General features: G+C 34.3%; 1 protein-coding gene across 2 annotated transcripts in view; it reads left to right on the top strand.

Moving 5' to 3' along the window:
* The window catches only part of LOC120419243 (inositol-trisphosphate 3-kinase A-like), a 54,925-nt gene that overhangs the window by 16,210 nt on the left and 14,235 nt on the right, over positions 1-24,480 (top strand). The window contains exon 2 of one of the 2 annotated variants that reach the window (XM_039581901.2): positions 19,035-19,935. The exons of the other annotated variant lie outside the window; for it this stretch is intronic. Within the exon in view, the coding sequence (XP_039437835.1) occupies positions 19,216-19,935 (720 nt within the window). The 5' untranslated portion in view covers positions 19,035-19,215. The remainder of the gene's footprint in view (positions 1-19,034; positions 19,936-24,480) is intronic. 2 annotated transcript variants of the gene reach the window in all.

Here is a 24,480-nt window from a genome sequence, read left to right as displayed (position 1 = left end):
CACGCGGTCGTCGGCTCTACCCGCGGTGGCAAATTACCTTCGTCGTTTCGCAAAACAAAACCATCCAACCGAACCCTTTAGCCGTGCTGATTAATAGGGTTTTCCGAGCGAGCTTTCGCTTGAGGTCGACGTCGTCGTCGTCGTCGTGGGGTGGACGTTTTATGACATATCAATCATGGTTTGGTGCATTTTTCAAGAAAAGATTGAGGATAATGAGGGGGAAATAAAGCAAGAAATGGCGGAGAAAATATGGCTGCTCTGGGTTGTTTTAATTATTCGTGTATTTTAATTGGAGGGCTACTTTGTGTCTCATCAGCAGTGGTTGTTTGACATTTTATGGGTGAATTTATGCGATCAGTGCTGTGATTGCATATACGTTGTGAGAGGAAATAGTTTGTAATTTGTCTTTATTGGAAGACGATAATGTCAAATATTACATTTATTTTTTCGAACCAATTATGAGGGCTTATGAAAGTATAATAGTAATAATCTGAAAAAATACATACTAAAAAAAACATTGCATTCTCAATTGCATTTTTGATACACAAATCATTAATATTTTAGAATTATTTAAAGTGTTTTTTGAACAGATATTGCAATTTTTTTGTCCTTTTATGAAAATGACTTATTTTTTTATAAATAATATACACTGTCAAACTATGTATCATGGTATGTTTTATGCGAAGTCCTTGTAGTTTAAAAGGAAGACACTAGTGGTTGGTACTAGCAATGGTGGCCGACAGCTATAAAGTCAACTTCGTTTTTTTATGTTTTTTTCTTGAGGCTAGTCGTAAAATTGTCTTATTTTGGATGATGAAATGTAATTTTTAATAAAATCAATTTTTTACATTTATTTTAATATGTTTTTTTTATTACAGTTTTTGTCCTTCGGCTCTGGTCGAGATCGAGAGCGGAGGCAAAAAAAAATCAAATTTGAGCCTAAAAAGTATCACAAAATGTATTAAAATATGACAACATTGTTACAGTTCTGCTGCTGTGTTTCTCAAATATCAATAAATTTATGAAAATATCGGTTTTTCTAAAGTGTTGCGTAACTTAATGTAAAATACTATTTTTGCGAGTACTTTATGATGTTCGCAAATCTTCGTATTTTTGAAAATAATATTAAAATTCTAAAGCTATTAAATGAAAGTACTAAAATTTTCACATAACTACGTATTATGGAAAAAAATACTTTTTTTTGTTTTCCACAATATGGGTATCAAATGATCAGAAATTTTTCATACATTTCGATAGTAATGAAATTGTTTAATACTCAAAACTATCATAAAACTACGTACAGTCCAGATTCGATTCTCCGATATTTTGTTTGGGACTTTGAAAAATCGAACAATTAACAAACCAAAATTATTTTTTTTCTGCTTACTTTTAACATCAAATTCGAGTTCATTTTAGAAAAAAAAAATAATTAGTGATTGCATTTTAAATAAAAAAAAAATCATTTTTTCAACATTTCATCACCGCCATTTTGGATTTAAAAATTCTAAATCACCTTCATAAGACAACGAAAACATTGTTTTTGTGATTCGATTATCAAAGATTTGATTATCTGGAGTGAAATTTTGCCAAGGCCTTCGGATAATCCAGTCTGGACTGTATTTTTAAAAAATACTTCAAATTTTAGTTTTCACAGTATAGATATCTAATGATCGGGAATTTTGCATTACTTTCGCAAGTTATTATATTTTCGAGAGCACTACACATTTTCACAAAAGTACGTATTTCCCAAAAAAAAATACTCGAAATTTTAATTATTGCAATATAGAGGTATAAGGGATTCACATAATGTCAAACAAATTTTGAGTATTTTTTTGAAATTAAGTAGTTTTGTGACAATTTTGAGTTAATTGAAAAATCTCAATCATTTGATACGCATATTGTCAAAAACTCATATTCTTAGTTTTTTTATCAAAAATACGTAGTTTTGTTAAAATTTTGAGTATTTAAAAAAAAATTATAATTCATTCGAAATGTATGATCATTTAACCCATACGTTAAAAAACTGAATTTTATAGTATTTTTTTCGAAAATACGTAGTTTTGTGATTCTTTTTAGTATTTTCAAAAATTGTGTCATAACTGTTGAAATGTATGTAAAATTTCCAATCATGTGATACCCATATTGTAAAAAACTTAAATTTGGAGTACTTTTTTTTAACGAAAATACGTAGTTTTGTGGTTTGGTTGAGCGTTTTAGCAGAATGCATTACTATGAATACAAAGAGACGAGTTGTTCCTTTTAATTCCGCTTTATATTTTTAATATCTTGACAGATACGTATTTCGTCTACTACTTGCAGACTTCATCAGTGTTCTGTTCTCGACTCGACTCGAGGACAGGAAAAATACGTATTTTATGGCTCTTGGACAGTACTAACCTGTCCACTAATGCATAGTTGTACCACGTGCAAATTCAAAAAAAAATTAAAGGTAAATCGAATTTTTAGTTTTCATACCATCTAAGTGTCCATAAATGCAAACTTTTGCCACCAACCACAATTTTAGAAAATTGTAAGTAAAGGAAAAATTTTGCGATTATTTTATACCTTTGGAACGTTGCGACCAATTAATCTCTAAAGTTTATTTTTGATTCTTTAGAAAAACGGTAGATTTTTTTATTTGTCCGCTGAATCATTGTTGCCCCACTTTGAGTTTGGTAATTTTGCAATTATTGATCCAAGTATTTTTTTAAAATATATTTTAAGTAGTATTTCTTTGTTTTTTTTTCAAGAATAATTTTTGGCCTTTGATTTTTTTTGCAAAAATTTAGAAGGGGGATTGATTAAATTTGAATTAGCCAAATTTGGTCGAAAAACCTTTTAAAATGTAGGTTTTCAATATTGTAACTGATGGAACAATGTGTTCCCAGTTACATAAAAATGCAGCTGGGATAGTAAAGCTTTTCTAGGCAGAAATATTGGCAAAAAAATCACTTGGGACACCTATGCATTTATGAATGGCAACGGATAAATCTATTCATTTTTTGTATGAAGGAAAAACAAAAAAAAATAACTGCCTCTTCAAAAAAAAAGTAGAGTCGGGTTATGCAAATCAGGTTATTCATCTTTCAAATTATTCAAAAAAAGATGGGAAGAGTAGTTTGTTTCCCAAAGACTAACACCCAGGCGACAACATTATAGAGGGAAATTCCATCGCTAAAACCAACAAAAAGCTTGTTTTTCTGGTTTCCAAGAATTCTCCGCTCGCGAAGAACCGAAACCGAAAGTTATTCAAACCGTTTTGCTTCGATGGAAACAGAGAGGAGAAGGGAGGGGGACAAGTCCATATTTTATCTAATCGACCCCACCCACGTTTTTGTTGTTGCTACATTCTTCTACGCAGCAGTTGGGTGCTCCACCATGTTGATAGTAATCGAGTAGTCATACACACCGTTTAGCCAAACCAGATTTGTCACCTGTGTGTGGCCCCACCACGTCGTGTTTTCTGTGCAAAAAGCAGTGGCCTGCTGCGATTGCAATCGGGGAAAGTCAATATTTTACCAAGAAAGGTACTGTTATGGGTAGCTTTTATGAGTAAACCTTATCAGTAGGCTGCGGTTAGCTTACTTAAGTAGCATTTTGTGTTTTATAAAGGTTACATAAGCGTTATACAGAGGTTTGCAACCTTTATGAAACTGTTGTGAAACTTTTAATTGGTATTTTTCGAATGTTTGAACTTCGGTTTCAAGTTCCCACTGACAATTGTCTTTTGCATACATTCCCAGACACGTTCACACCCACCCCCTTTGAATCGTGTGAATAGTCAATTATAAACATCTTCCTCAGCCACCAACATGGCGAACGTCATACCTGTTTTTTTTTCTTAAATTCACTTATGAATAGGCAATGTGACACATAAACAACCCGCCGCCGAATCGAACTCCAAGAGGGTAGGGTATAATTTACCTATACCTACGGGTTCGCACGAGTATTAAAACGCGGAGAAGACGCGCGAGAGAAATCTGTTGTACACAGAGCGCGTGATCTGTCACTCTTTGAGGCGGTTCCAAAAATGGCACTGCGACCGTAGGTGGCAGCACCGTTTTGTTATTAACGGTTGTTGTTGTTATGGCAACTGTCATCGGGGGAACACGTTTGATTGAGCTTGCTTTGAGGAAGTCTTAAATGTTCGCAATTGAAACACAATTTCAATTTTTATGATTTTTTGAAGTGTTAACTTCATCAAATTTACAAGAAAAGTCCCAACATCCAACAAAAAAATGAAACAACTCTACAATACACTAATTTGTCAATCTTTCTCCGGCGAAATCATTCATCATTGCGCTCTGGCTTGGCTGTCTCAATGCATGTAATTTGCAATAAATTAGACAAAATACATCGTTTCTTGTCCCATCTTTCGAAAGCAGACTCATTTATCTTCTGTCCTAACCCTTGGCTATTTCTGATCAAAACTAGTTCTACATTTATGTCAAAAAATGTTTTTACTTTTTTTAAATTTTATTTTTAAATTAATAAATTAAGCCAAAGTTCGATTGTTTGCAAATATTTGTATAATAAATAAATTCCTTGTTTTCTGAAACATACAAAAAACTCAAATTAAAAAAAAACACATATTTCTTTGTAGAACATACTTTTCAAAATTTGTAATATGAATATAAATTGAAGCCAAAATTTTCATGGATTATAAAAACAAAATATCTAAAATTTTCGCCAGTGTATTTTTCAAATTGAAACAATTTAAATAAAATTTAAAAATAACAAAAAGGAACTAAAAATTTCCTACGCTTGGAATACAAGCCAAATTTACAAAATTTGCATCTTAACGAATAACAAAAAAAATGTTTTTTTTTGTCGTATTTTTGATTGTTAAGCTTAAGTTAAACTACGCTAAAGTGATTTTGATTGTTTTAATCCAAAATGGCGGTGATGAAACATTAAAAAAAAATTTTTTTTTGTAATTTTTTAGGCAATCAACTATTTAAATTTGACCGAATTTGAGTCACAGAATTCGAGTTTGATGTAAAAAGTAAGAAAAAATATTACTTTTTGAAAAAACTTAAATTTATATTATTTTTGCAATATGTTTTTTTGGAAAAAAAAACATCGCAAAATTATGTATTTTTAAGTTTTAGTATTGAGTATTGAGAATTCGTAATAGTTGTATCAATCAAATTTAACTTTAAAAATCGCATGAATTCCAATAAAGAAGAACAATTTATTTTGCTAATAAGTGATAAAATTTACATAAAATAATTTATTTAAAAATAATTGAATTTCTATCCTCTGAGCAGTAATAAACAAACGATTTTTTTTGCGAAAGTTTCAAGATATTGATAAAAGATATTATTTTAAACAAAATATATACATTTTTGACAAATGTAATTTTTTTACATATCGTCAGTTGTGTGCTATCTTGTGACAACGACCATTTAGTACTTTTCGAGAAAATCGATTTTTAAAGTTTGTTGGTAAATAATTTCAAAACTATGAATGATAGAGCCAAACTTTTTGAAGCAATCGGTTCGTATACTATCGCTTAACAAACGCTCCAAGGTTCAACTAATTTGGTTACACCAGTTAAAAGATACAGTAAATTATGTAAACACAAATCTGAAAAGCACGTGTCACAAGTGTGTTTCGAAAGTAAAATTGTACTACGTGTCACAAGTGTGCACAGAATTCCCATACAAACTAAAATATGCTTAAATCAATAGTTTAACCGACTTAATCAGTATATTTTCGAAAACAAAAGGTTGCATTGCCTTTAGAAAGTATGTGTGTACATAAATTTGTGAAAAACAAGAAAATTTTTTCACATTTTCCAACAACATGTATGACGTGTCACAAGTGTGCACAATCATTTTGATGATAAATTGGTCTATGTCACAAGTGCAGGGGTGTGTTTGATGGGCTTGAGCTAGGTAGATGCGCATTTGGCTGAGGGCGCCTACAGTGCATACATGATTTTTAGGGCGCTGCCAGTCACTAACTGATATGGGAGGCGCTTATAGTGAAAACGTATTTTTAAAACTTAATAATAAAACAAAATCCTAAAGTACCTAAACATAAACAAAGCGTAGATTAAATTAACAATTAAAATAATTGTATGGTAAATTTACCTATTTTAACAAAGTAGTACTTATACTTAATACTTTTTGCATAAATTTTATTTTTTGGTACGATTTCTGCTGATAATTTTTTTCTGTGATTTTGAATCAATATTATTAGAAATTAAAAAATGTCTTGTCGCAAAAAGAACGATACACGCCTGTGAATCCGTTACCGAAACCGCAAGGTTTAAGTGGCTAGATTATAAGGTGTTACGTAGATTCCGCATTATCAGAAATAAAAGTTACTTTATTTGTTTGATTTTTTTTCATACAAAAATGTGCGCACCTTCCCGCAAATTTATTTTAGGAAAACATAATAAAAAGAATTTCCAAAATCTTTAACGATTAGTAAGGTAATTCGCTTGGCTAAACACTTGCTAGAAAGTTTCAAATATTTCGAGAACCTATAGGTTTGTAAACATTATTTAGTAAACTTCAAATATAAGATCAAAACAGACAAACAGTGACTTTTGCCCTTAACTTACACAAACTTCACTTTATTTATGAAAATTCATAAAATTGACTCTAAACCTAGTCGTAAACCCTTTCTTTGTCCCGTCTTACTCGATAATGAAAATGCCCATCCCCCAATGTGGACAAATAAAAAAAATGTGTCTGCAGCGTGGAAAAACGCAACCCATTGCAATGAAACAATAGAATCTTTTAGTTAATTAAAATTTTTAATGTCGCACCTATCATAAAAAGATAACTCTATCTACACATAATTAAATTTGATCCATTTTGGAATTGATAATAAAAACTGACTCTCGCGTATTCAATCCAGAATTATATATTAACAGGGTATCCACGGTAAGTTTCGGAGAACAAATCTAAGATAAAAGTGAGATGTAACTTTTTGAATATTTTTTTATTGATTTTAAGGTATATTTCTATGGAAAAATCACATGAAATTGATAGAAACACGTACATTCATATTTATCAAATTTGTCATGAACATGCCTTGAATGACTTGAACGGGACCATCCATAAACCACGTGGACACTTTAGGAGGGTATGCTGATTGTCCACGATTCATACAAAAAAGTTTTTTTTTGTATGGACAATTGTCCACGAGGGGGGTGGAAGGGTGGGGAAGGTAACAGATTCCCAAAAAAGTGTCCACGTGGTTTATGGATGGTCCCAACTTGAAAATAACATATAAAAAAATTCCTTATTCAGTTATCCGAAAAACCCAATTACTTAATAAGGAAAGAAGGCAGAATTCCTAAAATAAAGGAATTTCGTACTATTTATTTATTTCAAAAAAATCAAAAAATCAAAATCAAATTATTTGCTTGGGACTGGCAACACCAGCCAACAACAGTCAACTGTTCGGAGCTCCTCAAACTTTTCGATTTTTTCGCCGTAATTAACCGTGTTTACCCGCGAGTTTGCTGCTCCAGCATGCCAAGGGCCGGCCGTGGCCGTGGCAGTTCGAGTGCGGCCTCGAAAAACCCGCGAAGTTCATCTACCGGCAGAGTGCAGAAAGGTAAACATACCAACGCCGCATCGACCGCCATCGCGCACGGGAGCGTGCCCGGTGACGTCACAGATCCTTCATTTTTACACGTGTCATACCGTCCACGTGAGTCCCCAGTACGGACGAGACAATCGACCCGGGCATCCGGAAGCACTTCCGGCCAGCAGCAGCAGCAGCAGCAGTCCACCAGCACTACGACAACAACCACTTCCAACGTTCCCACCAGCAACGAATTTGAGATGCTGAGTGGAGAAGAAAACAGCACCGCCAGTGACAGCAGCAGTACTGGCGACGACGATGATGATGATGAACTTGCGCGCAAGCAAGGAAAGCAGAAAAAGTGTAACTCTCCGAAGGAACGACGTCCACCTCCAATTTTTGTTTTGGATACGTTGGCTGACGATGTTGACGAGTTGCTTGAGGGACTCCAATATTGTCTCAAAATTAGCAAAACTTCTGTGCAAGTGATTACCCACAAGAAGCTGCATTTCGACTTGGTGGTGAAGAAGTTGAAGTTGCGAAACTTCAAATTCTTCACATTTGATCCTGCAGAGAAGGTCCCAGTGAAGATCGTCCTTCAGGGATATCCGGACCGCCCGATCTCCGACCTGGAAGAACACCTGACGGGCGTCAAGGTAAAGCCTCGAGAGATAAAGGTGCTCTCAAAATCGACTACGGTGACAGGTACGTACACCTTGTACCTCCTGTACTTCGATCGCGGGTCCGTCAAAATCCAGGACCTACGGCGGATCAAAGCACTGGACGGCTTCTTTGTGACGTGGCGATTCTATACGAAGAATCCGGCCGACGCAGCTCAATGCCACCGCTGTCAAAAATTCGGACACGGTTCAAGAAACTGTAATCTTCCACCCCGGTGCGTAAAGTGCGGTGAGACCCACTTCACCGAAAGGTGCAATCTTCCGCGGAAAGACCAGCTGGGGGAAAACGCCCAGCAGCACAAAGCGCGCGTCAAGTGTGCGAACTGTGGTGGAAACCACACGGCGAATTTCCGTGGCTGTGCCGCGCGGAAAAAGTACCTCGAGGAGCAGGACAAGAAGAAGAAAGCGCCAGCGTCCCGCCAACCTCCGAAGACTTCGAGCTCGACCGCTGCAGCAGCTGGCGGAGGAGCGGTTCCATCGACCAACCCAGCGTTCCCTCCCGGTTGGGGAGGTTCGTACGCTAGAGTAGCCGCTTCTGGGAGTGGTACTTCACCGGGACAAGCAGACGTCACCGGAGATGACCTCTTCACGCTTCCCGAGTTTTTCGCTCTTGCTGGAGAGATGCTCACGCGCTTCCGTGCCTGCCGGAACAAGGCAGAACAATTCCAAGCTCTCAGTGAGCTGATGATGAAGTACATCTACAACGGATAAGCTGCCTTGTGCAGCGAAGTTTTTCGACGTCAATGGACAAAACATACTGTGATTTAGTTTTAAGCTTTTCTATTTCTATCCTTTTCCTTAGTAAATCTAGAAGGTTTTTTTTTTCAATTTTTCCTTTTCTTGCCAAATCCATTGTTAGAATATCCAATTACATCAAAATGAATTATAGTTCAAATCATAGTTGAAAGGAACTCCAAAACTCTATTAGGTTATAAGAATTACGAAATTGTGAATTGATTATTTACTAATAAAAACTAATTGAATTGAATTGAAATTATTTGCTCTACAGCATTGCCTTGGCTTTCTCGATTACGAAATTCCTACTCGAAACTAGGTGTCCGAAGGCTTGATTGTTGAGGCAATTGCAATCCTCTTTTTACACCTAAGCTTCCATCCACCCCGGGATTCGAACGGACGACCTTTGGATTGTTAGTCCAACTGCTTACCAGCGACTCCACCGAGACAGGACCCAGGGAGACGACTCCTACACCTGGACTGAGCTAACGACCAAACCTTTTTAGGTTAGTCCGGGGCCAACATTTACTTCCCGTCCGACGGAAGGCGTGATCAGACAAATCTCGTCTCGAAAAATGCCACAGAGACCGTCTGGGATCGAACCCAGGCCGACTGGGTGAGAGGCAACTATTTTGACTATTTTGAACTTTATCTTTGCAATCAAAACGGAGAAAACAGATTGACTAGCTCTCAAAAGAATAATCTGATGCGATTTAGTATTACCTAAAGCGTCCAATTTCCCGGGGTTACAAAATTCCCGGGAAACGGGAAATTTTAAATTTATCCAAAATTGTTCTTATATTGGTTCTGGTTCTGGTTAATATTCTTCAACAAAATTGTATAAAATAGCAACTTAAATGATCAAAATATGTGCGAGGGTCAATTAATGCTTTAACTGCTTGCAAAAACATTTTAAAGAAAATATATTGATATTCAAAATTTATAGGCTATTTCTAAATTTATTAGTATTTTTTTTTTTGCAGTGTTATTTTTCCAATCACAGTCTTTGGACAGCGAGTAAAATGAATACATGCTTCAAAACCATAACATTGCTATTGAATATGGCTCTGTGAACAGTTTGTAAGAATATGATAAAGAATAATATTGAGACGACGTGGAAATGAAAATAAAAAATAATTAAGAAAATATGGATTTGTTGGCAAATCTTTTTTCTTGAACAAATCTTACTTCTTTGAGCTCATGAATAAACAGATAAGCATTGAATTCACCTTTAAAATCAGCTTTTTCACTAGAAATATAATTTTTATAAAATCACCTTCTATATAATACGAAGTAGTTTTTTTTAATGATTCAGCTTAATAAATGACTTCGTCTTAAAGAATGTTCATAGCAATAAAAGTAGTTTAGTTCATAGTAAACCTCTTACACGCTTGTTAGCTCAAGTTTTTTTTATTAATATTAAACTGTTAACACTTTTTAACAAATTTACCAAATTCTTTTCGAATAACTTTCTCTGAGACATCAATTGATATTTTTTCAATTTTCATCCAATTTGGCCATGGTAAACAAAATCGTAAAAAAAACATAATTTGATCTTGACAGAACAGGATACCTAAGTTTCAAATGATATAACAACAATTTTCGTTTAAAAAACTAACCAGAATTATGATAGTAAATTTTCATTTCATAATATCGTAATTTTTGTTGCTCAACGAATAAACAAGATCCCAGTTGTGAAAGCTTCTGGAACGAATATTTTTTTATATATTCATATTTTCATATGAAATTTTCAGGCGAACTGAATGGGTATAAGAACAATAAATTAAAATGAATAATATTAAATTGAGTTTTTTCATAACTATTTTTTTTTGTAAATTAAAAAAAAAATGTGCCAAAAAGTTAGGAAAATGTATACTTTTGCTTAAGTTTCGGGAATTCCCGGGAAATTTACAAATTTCCCGGGAAACGGGAAATATTTTTTTCCGGGAATTCTCGGGATTTTTTTCCCACGACGGGAAATTGTACGCTCTAGTATTACCTGAAATTATGAAATTATATTATGCGCAATTATCTTTACTTTTAACAGCATTGCTTTATTGAGACGAGAAATTGATATCAAAATTTTATCTAATTTCTTTAACATCATATTTATTTATGAGCATTCAAAATGTCTCAGTTACCGCTTCCTATTGTGTAACTAAGCGAAATTCGCATATCTCAGCTAGTAACGAACAAATACTGATATTTTATTATGAGAACTTGTTCCGAAAATTGTTCTTAGAGATCTAATTGATAAAGTCTAGATTATACAAAGTGGAATCAAATTAGATAATTTAGAAAAATATATGCAATTTGCATAGATTATGTATATGTATTAGGATGTAACAAAAATGACTTTTTGGCGGGCATTCAGAGGTTTGTTCTGGTGGGCATACTGAGCTCGAATCCCTAATATGAGCTTGATTGGACGTAACAGAAGCTGGCGCTTTGCATTTTAAATGGGATTTAACCCGTAAATAAGATTTTTTTCAAAAATGTATTTTTGTAGGCACTTCGGCCACTGAAGCGTTTATTTTCAACATCACTGGCGTGTTGACCAGATCCTTGCACATCTTTTGGTATAAATAACATTGACATTTGGAGCACCCTGGAGCTCGGTGCAGACCTTTAAAGTTTGGCATTTTTTCAAAAATCGGTCCCAGCAAAATCAAATGGTGTCTCGGACGCCGCGACGTATATCTTTTTTACGATTCAGTGGCCAAAGAGCCTATTGTTTCTATCAATTTTCAGTGACTTTCATAAGAAACATTTGATAAGATCGTTATAAAATTCTATCACTTCGAACAAAGCCTTAACCAGAAGCGAAGATCTCTCTCATCAAAAAATAAAACAGCAATTAAAAGATAATATTAATGGTACTGATTTCAGAAGAATTCTTTTTTTCAAAGCTTCGGAGTAAATGTTCCGAAAAACTCTACCCGTCAAAAGTCAACCTCTGTTAGAGGATAAAAAGAGTAAGTCAGCCTACACAAGTCCTCTGTTGGAAACATGTTAACAAAGCGATGCATAAGGTTTGCATGCCCTGTGAGGCTGTTGCTGCGAAGTGGTATAACAAAACGCATTACGCAAATGAATGACGAATTAGATTTTGCGCACTTCCAAACAAATAAAAAATAAATCAATGCGCTTGTGCTTTTAAAACGAGCTAAAAAATATTAACCAGTTCGGAGTCTGGATTCACCTCAAGGGAAGACTTACTCCTTCAATCTGAGAAAGTCATTTGAAATCATTGGTCCAAATTTAATACATTTTGGTGAGCGAGTCGGCTTCTCTCGCTTTTGGGGAAACATATAGTTGCGTGCGCACAACAACCGAAAATCATTGAGTCAAATAAAAAAAAACTTATGCATCGCAAGAGTGACAAAGCTAAATTTAAATAAAGCAAACACCAAACCATCGCGCAGCGATCGCGCATCGACTTAGCGACTTAGCGACTAACTGCGACAGCACTACACTGGAACACTGAAATGTTTGGTTGACTTTCCAGAAAGAGTGCATATGACTTGAAAAAAAGAAAAGGGCGCTTCAAAATTGAGCCAAGAAATTGGTGAAACTTGGTGCAAACCCTTTTATGGTCAAAAATATCGTTTAACTTGAATATTTTTCCTTAAAAAATTTAATAAATTTAAGCAAACAGCTAAGTAGATGTCATCTACTCAAATCTACCCATAAGCACACCCCTGTTCAATTTTTTTTCAGCCATAAGGGCGCCTCCAGTCAAATTTTCAAATTAAGAATTTCAATACAATTTTTTAAGTCGTAGGGGCGCCTCCAGTCAAATTTTCATATTGAGAATTTCAATACAATTTTTTAAATCGTAGGGGCGCCTCCAGTCAAATTTTTATATTGAGAATTTTAATACAATTTTTTAAGTCGTAGGGGCGCCTCCAGTCAAATTTTCATATTGAGAATTTCAATACAATTTTTTAAGTCGTAGGGGCGCCTCCAGTCAAATTTTCATATTGAGAATTTTAATACAATTTTTTAAGTCGTAGGGGCGCCTCCAGTCAAATTTTTATATTGAGAATTTTAATACAATTTTTTAAGTCGTAGGGGCGCCTCCAGTCAAATTTTTATATTGAGAATTTTAATACAATTTTTTAAGTCGTAGGGGCGCCTCCAGTCAAATTTTTATATTGAGAATTTCAATACAATTTTTTAAGTCGTAGGGGCGCCTTGAGACAAACCTCATTTAAAAAATATCGCTCCTCGACTTGGCGACTTTGCGACTAACTGCGACAGCACTACACTGGAACACTGAAATGTTTGGTTGACTTTCCAGAAAGAGTGCATATGACTTGAAAAAAAGAAAAGGGCGCTTCAAAATTGAGCCAAGAAATTGGTGAAACTTGGTGCAAACCCTTTTATGGTCAAAAATATCGTTTAACTTGAATATTTTTCCTTAAAAAATTTAATAAATTTAAGCAAACAGCTAAGTAGATGTCATCTACTCAAATCTACCCATAAGCACACCCCTGCACAAGTGTGTATTGCGATATCCGGGAAACGGAAGCGAGTTTCCAAAATCGGGTTAAAGCATCTTGTAGTGTTTGTTAAGTATAGCAAAACGTCATCATTAACTCATTTTCGACCAAAATGGTCTATGTCACAAGATAGCACACAGCTGACGATATGCCAACTGAAGCAAATTTTTCAAAGTTTTTATTGAAGTTTCTGACAAGAAACTAAAGTTTATGACATCAAAAAATATGTGCATCGACCTAAATTAATTTTTTTTTTTGAAATTATAAATTTCATGTAATTCGACAAGTTTTTCATGAATTTTTGATATCATTGTGATTTTTGTTTTTTGACACCAGATTAAAAAAAACGATTTTCAAACAATACAATTTAAGAAATGTTCAATATATGTAAAACGGATTTGCAGTTTTTAATGGATTTCACGATAAGCCGTTAATTTTTAGTAAAATATGTAATGCTTCAATTTTAAAAATTACCGTATTCTATTAGCTGCTTAATTTTCGTCATTTTCAATATGAGTGCCAAACGAAGCAACATTTCTATTTGTATTTTATTTACTTTGAAAACACATAATTCGAACATAGTAAAAATGAGTATAACTTAAAAAAAGAAGTATTTAATTTAAGCAAAATACTGTTTTTGCATGAAATAACTAAATTTTTCATAATTCGTAATGGGACTGTCAAATGAAGTCAATCTTTAATTTAGTGAAAATCCGTACGAAGCTTTGCTTCATTGCAAACAAATTGCAGATAATTAAAACAGAGTATTTCAGTAAAGAAATATTTAACATCATCGTTTTTTTTTTAGTTTATTAAAGCCTCAAATTTATTTTGTTGGCTTTTTGTTTGTTTCTAAATCAGCATTTGGATGGAGTGTTGTGTTTTTTGTCCCGCCCGTGTGGATCAATCGGACCGCGCACTGGACTCACAATCCAGAGGTCGCCGGTTCGAATCCCGCGGCGGGCGCTCTAAAATTCTTTGTGTAAATATGGGTATTCGGCGCCGTCGCTCCGTGCCATACTTTTTCATACACTTAGGAGCCCAGGGCGGCGAAGTCCTTGTAGGTCCTTGGTACTAGCAATGGTGGCCGACAGCTATAAAGTCAACTTCGTTTTTCGTCGTTGTAAAACACCCAAAAAGATATAAAAAATTAGTTTCATGGACCATTTCTTCAAACTCCAGTATTTTGAGAGGCAACTGATATTTTTTGACAGTTTCGAAGGTAAACTTTTCATAGTCCAATGGTCTGGGAATTTATTCGAATAAGTGAATTTGAATGGATGCATTAAGTTAATTTAAACGGATTATTATTATTAATTATCACCTTTAATTATTATATTATCATGGATCCATTCTTTTCTTCTTTTTTTTTGGTTGGATTGATTAAAAAATTTGCAAATTTGAGTTAATGTATTTTTGAACTTTTATTAAAGTATTTCAATAAGGCAACTTAATCTCCCCAAAAAAAAAAAAAAAAAAAAAACTATCATGCTTTCTAAAATTTGGAAATACTAACAAGTAAGTAGCTAAGGGTTACCTGCTTACGACTGGCAACATAAACCTAGTCTCAGCGAAGCCTATACTGTGATGTCTGCCGGACGAAAAACTTGATTTAATGCTTCCATATCAGACTTCTCGTCAGACTTTATCCAATTAGAGACGCTCGGTTATGCAACCCTCCCCGGTGCAGATGCCCTTATCAAAGACGCAGTAAAATGGCACAAAAAAGCAGCTTACTGCGTCGTCGTTTTTGAAAACTATTTTGTTTTTCTTCATTTTTGCTATGGACGGATCAATTTATCACCTTCTCTTCCGAACGAAGCTCCGAAAACCGTGATTGACGCAAGTATGGCCCCTCTCTCTCTCTTTCTGGTGCGTCAAATGTGGCACTGAACGTCATCGGTTGGGGAAATATTTGAAATTTTAATCAGATTTTGAGTGTTCGCTGGAGTCGATGAATTGGCTCTATCTGGAAGGTGATGAATCGTCTCAAAGTGTAGGGTTATAACTCTTCGAACGTTCTCCTGGAAGAGGGGACATCGACCGGTTCCCACGGCCAAGGCGCGCGCGCGCCGTTCCCGGAGGTTCAGGGCCCATTCAAACGCCCATCAGTGACCTCGAGACAAACCTGCGCGGTGGCTCCTACACCTTTTTAGTGTGTGACACTCTGGCACCAGCCGATAGGGGAGGGCTGCCAATTTTGAGTCACTCTTAAAATCATCAAATTTTTGCGGTGGTTGAAAGTTTCACTGAAGCCCAACTTCCCCTAACAGATATTTCCTTGTTGGCCCTATCGGAGCCAGACAGCGAAGAGTCGGCTGGACGACAGAGAGACGCAGACTTTGCTGTGATGTTGTGCAAATTGGAGTCTATGTTCCAAAAAAGGCACTCGCTAACAAAGTGCCGACAACTGTGTGCGACGACGTTGGCCAGCAGTATAGATTCTGAACAAGGTGCACCAAGATAGGCAACTTGGTGTTGGAAATAAGGGACGCGAATTTGTTTTGTAACGTATCATGAATCTAAGTTTTTCGGTAGGGTAACGTACCCAGAAATCGCCAAGGTTCTTTTAAAAGTAATTTCAAATGGGACTTAATAAGTTAACAAAGTATTATCATGTGTTTCTAACGATAAATAAAAATTATGACTTTTTCCAATGACGGATTATCTATTTTTAGTGCTTTGAATCTTTTCACCAATTTGGCATTACAATTTCTTCATGGTTTTCTCATTTTTTTTAACGCCTTGTGCGTAGACATTTAATGTGTTGTCATTCTATTTTTAACCTATTGGATCACAGCTTTTTTATATGGCTCAATGACTTTTCGCGCAGCCAAGGCTATGGATTTATAACCTAGTTTCAAATTAATTTTATTATTCATGGAAATGATGTAGTCAGAATCACCTCGTTGTTTATGTTTTATTGGTCTTATTTTTCTTTGTGGGGTTAGTTTTTGAGTACAAAAAAGGCATTTTTCTATTTCTTTTTGAAATTATTTTTTACAATTTATATAATGTACTTAAGTTTTATTAAACTATAATTGACATAATTAACAATAAAATTGCATGGCTTTTCCTATCAAACAAGTTTGGCCATTGCGAATGTCTTTTTAGGTTTATGTACCTTATTTCTGATCAAGGTCGTTAAATGTTTCAAAAGGTGCCATCAACTGGGATGAATCGGAATACCTAGAGCAAATGGGTATTGCTGCATAAGCCTTTATAATATTTTATATAGGGTTCGGTAAAAACAGTTTCAGAAACTGTAAAATGTGCATCTTATTTTTTATTTAAAACCATGAGAATTAAATACTTCATATGGCTGTATATATACAGACCAATATGCAAACTATCTTTTGGAGAATTATGTGGAATAGATAAGAAAAAAATCTGGATAATTTTTATTATTCTAAAGGCTAACTATTTAGCCTTTTACTATAAATTTTCAGCCCAGATTCTGTGAATAAACTTTTCCTTTTTTTATTGATAATTTTTAGAACTAACTTGAGAACTGTTTTAGTCAAGTTTTTGCACTCTTTCTTATATTTGTGGCAAGTTTTAACTATAAGAAAAAGAAAAAAAGATTTTAGGGTTATTTTAAACCAGTTATTCATATTTTCTAGCTTGAAAATGCTTTTAATTTCAAAAGTCGCAAATTTCACCAAAAAAAATCCAACTTAATGTGAAGTCCATCACGAAAAATCGAAAAATGAATTTTGGATTCACGACCAAAATTACCCTTTAAAACAATGTTTCATTAATTATTTTAACTTGATTCTGTTAAGAAATTGAAATAAGAAATTGAGTATGCCCAAAGAAGCCATTTTGCATCATTAGTTATACAAAAATGATATATGAAAATTCAAAAATCTGTATCTTTTGAAGAAATTTTATGATTGATTTGGTGTCTTCGGCATAGTTGTAGGTACGTTTAAGGACTACACTGAAAAAAATTATACACGGTTTTAATTTTATTAATTTTGGTGATTTTTAATTTCACTTTTGTCATTAAAACTTGATTTGTAAAAAAAAACTATTTTTATTTTTTTTATTTTCTGATATGTATAAGAGGACATTAAATGCCAACTTTTCAGAAATTTTCATAACGGGCAAAAAATGTTTGATCAAATTATATTTTTTTTATCATTGATGATTTTTGAAAAAATCGAAATATTGGTCGCAACATTTTTCCAACTTCATTTTTCGATGTAAAATCGAATTTGCAATCAAAAAAAGCTGAAGTGAAATTTTGTTAAAGTGCACCGTTTTCAAGTTACATAAATTTTTTGGCAAGTTTTTTTTTAAATAGTCGCATTTATTCATTTTTTAAAATTATTAAATTGCATGCACACTTTCGAAAACAATATTTTTTAAAATCAAGATTAACATTTCAAAATGGGTTAATATTGAATGTTTGTCCTTTTTGAAATGTTAGTCTTGATTTTAAAAAAAATGAAAATTCTGTTTTCGGAAAGATCGAAAAATTTCACGAATGTTTCATGTTTTAACATTGGAAATTGGACCATCAGTTGCTGGGATATCGACATTAGAAAATGGCGGGTTATTTGGGTGAGACTTAGAAAACATCAATTTTTCTGTTTTTAAGTTTTTGCATGGCAATATCTCAGCAACTAAGGGTCGTATGAACAAAGTTCAAAAAAGCAAAATTTAGAGAATGTTTCCGCTTTTCAAAAATATTTGTTTCAAAAGTGGGCAAACAAAGGCACTAATTTAAAAAAAGAAACTGCGACTATTTTCAAAAAAGTTGTCTAAAATTGGCTATAACTTGAAAACGGTGCACTTTATCAAAATTTCATTACTTTACTTTTTGATTGCAAATTTGATTTTACATCGAAAAATGAAGTTGACGAATTTTTGCGACCAGTATTTCGATTTTTTGAAAAAATCGGTATTGATTCAAATATTCATAACTCGGTCAAAGATTTTTGCCCATTCAGAAAATTTCTGAAAAGTTGGCATTTGATGACCCCTAAAACATATCAAAAAAAAATTAAAATAGTGTTTTTTGCAAATCAAGTTTTAGTGACAAAAAGGGAAATAAAAAATCACGCAAATTTGTTTACCGTGTTTCATTTTTTTCAGTGTAGTCCTCATGGACTACAACTTTGCCCAAGACACCAAATCGATCAAAAATTTACTTCAAAAGATACAGATTTATGAATTTTCATATATCATTTTTGTACGGACTGCTGCCAAATTTGCATAGAAAATTATATGGACAAACTAATGATGCAAAGTGGCTTCTTTTTAAATTAAGAAAAATTAAAATTAAGAAAAAGAGACCGATTTCGTAGAGAATGGCTCTAATGAACTAAGGTACTTTACAGTAAACATTAAAATGTGAACAAAAAGCAGAGCATATGGTTACTTCCCAACATTTACACAACTGATTCATGCTAAAGAACCAACTTCTTCGTGTCCCAAACTCTCCGCTGCCACGTCACAAAGTGCTCTCCCAGATGCTGCGTTCAAATTCATCATCACACGGTCCAAGTAGGCCCCTTATTCAGGCTTCAATTAAGTGCAACGCATTTGATTTCCACAGAATACCCCACCGACTTCTGGGTGATATCACTCGCACGCGGCCTACCTCGATGATTCCAAACAGTCAACGTCACCACCGTCACCGCCTGCTGCTGTAATCTTCTTGCGCTCAGTTCGTTGCGAAGTGTTGTGCTACTAGGTTGGGTTCGGGTGTGTGTTCGGGTGTGGACTAGCGCAGGAGAATGCCTATTTGTACGCTACCGACGGTCAGGATCTACGAGGACTTTGACAAGATCAGTGCCAAGGAGGTGTACTTCACGGACACCGGGGATAAGATTACGGTGAAGCTGCTGCACTTTCCCGATTTGAGTCCGGAGGAGCAGACCCAGCTGCAGACGATGTACGACAGTGAGGAGGAGGAGGGCTCGGGGGCGTCGTCGTCGACGACCGTTACGGGAAACTCCGCTCCGTTGGTCGAGGAGACGAGGTTTCGATCGCGGAAAAAGTCTACGGGTCGGAAGTTTACGATCGAGCAGCGCAGGAGTAGTGGTGCGTTGAGGAAAAACTCCAAGGAAGATGTTACGAGCAGTGATCAGTCGTCCCCTGCACCGGTCACGACTTCAGTTAGAGTTCAGCACCACCATCATCCGTACCATCACCACAGTCATCAGCAGCTGTACCGGACTCCGGTGGTTCAACATCCACCGAACGACCACGTGATCAACGGAACGGGTTCGTCGCTACGCCACGGCCGTCTGCAGAACCACCGGTCACCGTCCCCGAGACAGCAGAACCACAACCAGCAGCAATCGTCCAGCCTGTGCCCGGGTTACGAACAGTACCAGATGTCCCTGCTGGAGGTTCCGATGCCGTGGGACTACGGCGACGCGTCCAGCGATGACCTCAGCTCCGAGTGGGACTCGGATGTGCCGGACGTGCGCAACGAGGGGCAGGGACCGAAGGTAAGAACATACAGCAGGCCATGTGCCATCGCGGAAGAGCACCGAACGCCTCCTCCTACGCCCAGCTCATCAAGCTCAATTCCAACCATTTAGAACGATGATCATTAAACCTTCTCGAATAAAGCAGGCGAGAGGTGATAATTGTCGTCTCGCGCGAAGCGACGACAGCTGTCAGCAGTGTTGTGACTTGGCACACTAGATTAGATGAGCGGGGACCTTGATCAAAATCATTCACCAAGCGTCGCAGGCTTTGGGAAATCATTCATGACGTCAGTTGTGACGAATCTAAGTGGGCAACCTTGACGTCACAAAACCCGCAACTATTAAGGTGAAGCCGTTGATTATTTTCGAAGAAAAATGATCATCATTCTAAAATTCTCTGTATTTAATTCAATTTAACGAATTTCTGCACCAAAATGAATCAGCATGTGCCGGTTGTTGCCTTCTTGAAGCCACTGAAAGATTTTTTGGTCTTAATCAAATGTGTTTCAAAATTTATATAATTTTGTGGTACAATCATTGACGTCCTAGTTGGCAATCATTGATTAATGACGATTTCCATAACTTTGCAAGGAATGGGATAATCGTTACCAAAAGGAATCAGCATGTGTAGGGCACTATTCTAAACAACTTGTAGAAGGAATTTTGTCAAAATATTGATGGGGACGCAAAATTTATATCTTTGAACGAAAAATCATGGCAATGATGGAAGTCTTCACGTTAATCTTCTCGAAGTTTCCCCTTTTGGGAAGTAATAACTTACACTTGATTCGAGCGCGCGCTGTAAGTATACTTTGAACCGAACCGATGTGATAAGAGTGTGTTGCACCATCCCCTATAGTAGAGAGGCGCACTTGTCAATGTTTACAAACCACTTTGGCACTTGCATTGTATCTCTCTTTTGAACCGGCTATGACGTGCAACGTCATTAATCAGCCTTCAGGCTTATCGCGACGTGGCTTAAAATAAATCAAGATTTTAAACTCATGAATGGTTGGTTTCAGTGCAATCAGCTATAGTTTAGAGCAGCGATTCTCAACGGGGGTACCGGGCCTACTTGATTTACATGGCAGGGGGTACCAGCCTAGAAGAAGGTTGAGAATCGCTGGTTTAGAGTGTATGGCAAGTGTATGGTTGATTTAAAATAAATCTCTGGAATTCGAAATTTTTAGGTTTTTTTTTAGTGTTATGTTAATATTTTGCAAAATCTACGGAGTTCTTACTCAATATCCAAAGAAGCTATTATCTACACTTTACATGCAAAATTTCTATCAAAATATTCAGAATCGGCATCGTAACGTTTGAAACAATTATGCATATACCGTGAAAAAAAAAGAATGTTACCTCTTTTTCGCTGTAAGTTTACCTCAATTAATGTGAAATTAATGGATCTGGGCGGTGAGATTGGGTCATACAAAAATGCAGAAATAAATGTGAACATATTCTGAAAAATATTTATTTTTTACATTTTTATTGGTAAAGCTGTTCGATTTATTTTTTTTATCGATTTGGTGCCTTCAGCAAAATTGTAGGTATTGTTGAGGCCATAAAAAAAGGAATACACGTAAAAAATTGCTAATATTTTCAATAAATTTTTGTCAGTAAAAATTAAGTTCCAAATTTAAAAAAAACTATTTTTATTTATTTTTTTGTTTCAATTCAAAAAGACATAAATTGAAAACAATGTTTCATCTTCTTCATGATTTTTTTTTTAATTTTGAGCGCGCCATAACATACAATGATATTTTTTTAGAAAATGTCCGAATTGCCCAAAATAAAAATTGAAATAACAAGCCATTATTTTTGTGAAAAATGTAAGTTTTGACAAAAAATATGCAAAATTATTTTTTACAGTGCTGTTTCTTTTACTAAAATTCAAATGATTTTTTTAATAAACCCAAACATACTAAAAAGGCTTCGAAACGCAGAAAAAAAAACAATTTAAATAGATTCAGCTGAGTGCACTTAAGTTTCCATTGAAATTCTGAACCTCAAAACAGAATTTTGCTCCCAGATTTTTCGAGCCGATTTCGAATGATGCCTAAAGCTTTGAAAAATATTTGCAATTTAAAAGATTTACAGTAAATATTCATAAAGTGCACCGTTATCATGTTTAAGTCAGGTCACTTTTCTGAAAAAAGGATTTTTTTTATTTTTAATTTTTTTTGTTTATTTTTGAAAACAAAAAGAAATTGAAAAGTTGAGAAAAATCGAACATTTTTGGATTTTTCTAAAATTTTTGATTAACATAATTTGAAAATATTGAAGTCAAGACTAAAATTTCAAATAATAATGCATTTTAAAACACTTTTTTCATTAAAATGTTGAAACCATGGCTCGCAATTTCAATTTTTATACTTTTTTTATTTTTTTGCCCCCTCCCTCCTTCGACTTTGGTCAGAGTCGAGGGACATAAACTTCAAAAAATATTTGCAACGGCCTTTAAAGTTTTCCAGTAAATTTTCATAAAGTGCACCGTTATCATGTTAAAGTCAGGTCACTTTTCTGAAAAAAAGGAACTGTTTTTTTAATTTAAAAAAAAAATTGTCCATTTTTGAACACAAAAAAAAATTAAAAGTTGAGAAAAATCGACATTTTGGATTTTTTTTATATTTTTGATTAACATAATTTGAAAATATTTATGTCAAGACTAACATTTCAAATGGGCAAAATATTCAATGTTTCCCTCTTTTAAACAAAAAAGATTTTTATTTTATTTAAAAAAAGGCAAATATGAGCACTATTTTAAAAAATGTAAAAACTGCGCTCCCAAAAATGGCTAGAACTCGAAAATGGTGCACTTTATTAAATTTTCTGTCAAGTATTTTTTGACTGCAAATTTGATTTAACATACAAAAATTAAATGAAACAAAATTTAGAACGCCTAAGGTTTATTTTTAAAACCACTTTTTTCAGAAAATTAAAAAAAAAACTTGGTAAAATACTTTTTATCTCTTCAGAAAATTTCTGAAAAGATGGCATTTTGTGTCCCCTAAAAAAATTGGAAGAAAATTAAAAAGTGTAATTTTTTAACATAAATTTTGAGTAATTTTTAAATAATTTGATTGCAAATTTAATTTAACATACAATTTTAATTAAACAAAATTAAAACCAGATAAAAGCCAGTTTTTCATTTTTTTTAAATGGACACTGTTAATCTTTTTTAAAAACAAAATAAAATTGAAAAGCTGAAAAAAATAAACATTTGGGAAATTTTCTGTGAAATTCTTAAATTATCTACGGTAACAATATTTTGATTTTTTTTAATCAAGACAAAAATTTCAAAAGGGCCAAATATTCAACACTTTTGAAAAGTTCAGCTTTTTTATAAATTTAAAAACTGCGCATCCAAAAAATGGCTAGAATCAAAATTTCTGACAGGTATTTTTTGACTGCAAATTTGATTTAGCATAAAAAAATGAAATGAAACAAAACTTTGACCGTTTAATATTCTTTTTTAAAACCACTATTATTTTCCAAAAAATCGTAACTTGATTAAAGTCTTTTTGTCTATTCTGGAAATATCTGCAAAGGTGGCATTGCCCTCAAAAAAAAATTGAAAGTAGTGACAACAATAATCTGCAGGGGAAGGCAAATTGCAATTCATTCAACATTCCTCGATGTGATATTATCATGTTTTGTTATGACTTACAGCATGCTTGGATCTTCTTTAAAATATAAGGCCAATGCAAATATTTGTATAGTAAATGTTTCTTGACTCCTTCTGCCGAAATAAAAAAAGGGGTTGGGAGGGGAGACAAAATTAACAAAATTAAAAATTTAAAAACAAAGCCATTTATCCGTAGATTTTTTTCACTACTTGCGTTACTGTACCTACATCGAAGTTCACAAAATCTGAAAATATTTTCAGACTTATCCACACTTGCTAAAACTCATAAAAATATCGATGAATGACTCAAATTGTAATTAAGCAAAATATAAATTACAGGCATGAATGAACATAATCTTTTTTTCGACGTAATTTTGCCTTACTCAATGAATAAAAAGTGAAATACTACCTTAGAAAAAAATGTGTGAATAAAGAGTAATTTTACATCGAAAACTGGTAAAATTCTAATAATTTTGAGCGAATTTCACTGTTGTACTGTTTTATTTAGGTAAAATTTTAAATCTCCCAAAATGCAGCTTTTTAAACTGTGAATTAAAAATAAATAAATCTAATCAAATCACATGTTTGCTATGACTTTAGGAAGTACAACAACTACTGCGATTTCGAGTGGAAATATACTAGCTGTTTACTTTTGAATTGAATTGAACTAAGCTTTTCCACAAATCAGCTAAATAATCGTTACCAATCCGCATGACGCACGATTCCTTTTAAAAATCGTGTCAAGTCGTGGAAACTTTTCAATAAACAAAACCCGCAAAGTGACACTTATTTTTCAGCAAACACACGCAAATCGCTGCTCAGTTGTCAATTTAAAATGTGTCACTTTGCGTGACAGCGGGGGGAAAATTGATTCCCGCGCAAAAGTTAATTCTGCATGACGAGATCATTTTCGACCTTAGATCAAAACCCGGTAT

This window comes from Culex pipiens, chromosome 3 (assembly GCF_016801865.2).
Source record: "Culex pipiens pallens isolate TS chromosome 3, TS_CPP_V2, whole genome shotgun sequence".
NCBI classification, from domain to species: Eukaryota; Metazoa; Arthropoda; class Insecta; order Diptera; family Culicidae; genus Culex; species Culex pipiens.
This window is presented reverse-complemented; position numbering and strand designations above follow the sequence as displayed.